This window comes from Berghia stephanieae, chromosome 8, assembly GCF_034508935.2.
Source record: "Berghia stephanieae isolate SIO BIC M18660-M18661 chromosome 8, UCSD_Bste_1.3, whole genome shotgun sequence".
Taxonomy (NCBI): Eukaryota; Metazoa; Mollusca; class Gastropoda; order Nudibranchia; family Aeolidiidae; genus Berghia; species Berghia stephanieae.
Window position 1 is genome coordinate 51932984 of NC_088367.1, and position 2818 is coordinate 51935801.

General features: G+C 34.2%; 1 protein-coding gene across 1 annotated transcript in view; it reads left to right on the forward strand.

Annotated features, from left to right (window-relative positions):
• Positions 1-2563, forward strand: part of LOC144979058 (kinesin-like protein KIF21A) — a 146178-nt gene extending 143615 nt beyond the window's left edge. The window contains exon 38 of the mRNA XM_078925672.1: positions 2471-2563. Coding sequence (XP_078781798.1) covers positions 2471-2563 — 93 coding nt within the window. The remainder of the gene's footprint in view (positions 1-2470) is intronic.
• Positions 2564-2818: the final 255 nt, after the last annotated feature.

A 2818-nucleotide genomic window follows, 5' to 3' on the forward strand; every position in this document is an offset into this window, starting at 1 on the left:
TGGCAGGTCTGATACCTGAAGGCACTTATGGACTGTTTTAACGTTGTTGTAATGGACAGTACAATCTTTTGCATTTGTTTTTAGATTATTTCCATTAAAACAATGAGCCCATAACATTCTGGGTTATCAGACCTGCATAGAAGTGCACGTTGGAAACGGCACAAAGAAGATTATTTTAAAAAGTCTTGTCAACTCAAATCATTCATTGGTGTGTTGTGTGTCGTTCTAGTTTCATTGGTGTGTTGTGTGTCGTTCTAGTTTCATTGGTGTGTTGTGTGTCGTTCTAGTTTCATTGGTGTGTTGTGTGTCGTTCTAGATTCATTGGTGTGGTGTATGTGTGTGTTGTCGTTCTAGTTTCATTGGTGTGTTGTGTGTTATTCTAGTTTCATTGGTGTGTTGTGTGTCGTTCTAGTTTCATTTGTGTGTTGTGTGTCGTTCTAGTTTCATTGGTGTGTTGTATGTCGTTGTAGTTTCATTGGTGTGTTGTGTGTCGTTCTAGTTTCATTGGTTTGTTGTGTGTCGTTGTAGTTTCATTGGTGTGTTGTGTGTCGTTCTAGTTTCATTGGTTTGTTGTGTGTCGTTGTAGTTTCATTGGTGTGTTGTGTGTCGTTCTAGTTTCATTGGTGTGTTGTGTGTCGTTCTAGTTTCATTGGTGTGTTGTGTGTCGTTCTAGTTTCATTGGTGTGTTGTGTGTCGTTCTAGTTTCATTGGTGTGCTGTGTGTCGTTCTAGTTTCAAATAAACTTATCCAATGAATTCATTTCTTTTGCTATTAAAAACAAAAACAAACAAAAAAACAAAACAGGAAGACATCTCAAGAACCGTCTCTTTATTTTACGCTATCCTTTCCTGTCTTCAAACCTTCTTTCTTTACTAATGGTTTATTCAACGGGGTTGATCTATATTTAGCTCAGAGCTTATAGTTCAAAGTTCAAATCGACGTCGGTATTAATGGGGGACATGTAAAAATACGTGTTGTAACAGAGAGAGAGAGAGAGAGAGAGAGAGAGAGAGAGAGAGAGAGAGAGAGACCGAGCATTTCAACGAGTTTACCATGTCTAATGCACTCTACTGTGCTGTATATGCTTTTCCAGCAGGCCATTTTGAGCCATATTTCCATCCATTTAACGGTTTCATGGCTATATAGTCAAGCATACATTCACTCTTAAGTTGAATGGGGCAATGTGTATTTAGTGCCTTATCCAAGGACACAACGTTTGCACCAGAATTATATTATGGTGGGGGGGGGGGGGGGGGGGATTTCAGTTATTAAGCGTTTATTTATAGTTTGTCATCACGTGATCATAACACAGGAAAGCTGAATGTAGGTCAACCTTGTTATCTCCCTTGCATGCGGTGAAGGTATTCACTTTTATATTTTTTTCTATACGACTTTCCAAATATTTTTTTTTTTTTTTACGCCCAGCTTTTTACTTCTACTAAAATATTTTTTTTTACAAGGTAAAGAAAATGAATAATTATACTACGTAACCTTACATTTATATCAATTGTTACGGAAATAGAAAAATAGATGTTATGGAAAAAGAAAATAGATAGAATTAATTGTTATGGGAAAAGAGAAATAGATAGAATTGATTGTTATGGAAAAATATAAATAGATAGAATTGATTGTTATGGAAAAATATAAATAGATAGAATTGATTGTTATGGAAAAATATAAATAGATAGAATTGATTGTTATGGAAAAATATAAATAGATAGAATTGATTGTTATGGAAAAATATAAATAGATAGAATTGATTGTTATGGAAATAGAGAAATAGAACTAAAATTTAAATGAGCTTTCGTGGTTTTTAGTGTAAATTTCGATTCATAAGAAGATAGATTATTTATTTTTTTAAAATGATAATATTTTCAGTCACTGCTTACAAACTATCATACATTTCTCTGTTTAAACAAAATTTCAAAGATTTAAAAGGTTGGATAATTTTGTCATTGCTAGATAGACCAGTTGTAGTTGATTGTAGATTGTGTGTGCTACTACTGGCATATTTATCATTCTCTCATGCAAATCAGAGTGGAAATTGTTTACCGTTAAAGTCAAATTTTGATTTTTGAAATAAAATCCTTGTTATGAATATGGAGTGAAATGATTTTTAAAAATTCGACAAAAATTGCATTTTTTAAGGGAAAAAAAAAGAATAAAAAATATAAAGAATTTTTCAATGCTGTGACATGTGTACCTATGGAGTATACTGTAGTGTTGTTAAAATATGTAATCATTGGTTGCCATATACGTGTCTCGATAGCTCAGTTGGTAGAGCACTCGCTTCACACGCAAAGGGATCCGAGATCGATCTTGGGTGAAGTCGAGATTCTAATTTCTGACCCCCTTGTCCACCCACCAGTGATTAGGTAGCTGGGTTTGTTTTAATCTGGCGGAATGTACCTTGCAATCGTATCCAAAGGGTAAGGAGCAATTGCTATTGTCTATTTCACGCTATAAAAAGCGGGATAACCTCCAGCCTCATGGGCCTAATGGCTCTGTAGGACGAGTTGCCATCAAGTATCTAGATTCTGTCAACAAGTTTTCAATCAATTAGTAACACGAAATTTGATAACCAAAGCACTCAATGAGTTTCAAGGGCAATAACTCTGATAATTAAAGCTCTCAATTAGTTTCAAGGGCAATAACTCGTAAACACGATTATTTTCCACTCTGATTTGATTTCTAATTTATCTACTATTTCGCATCTTTTATTAAAATTTCCTTTTTTTTCCATAATTTCTCATACTCATCGCTTTTACTAAATTTGCTTATCTCTATATGATATTGAGGGAATGCGTTTGTTGTCCGA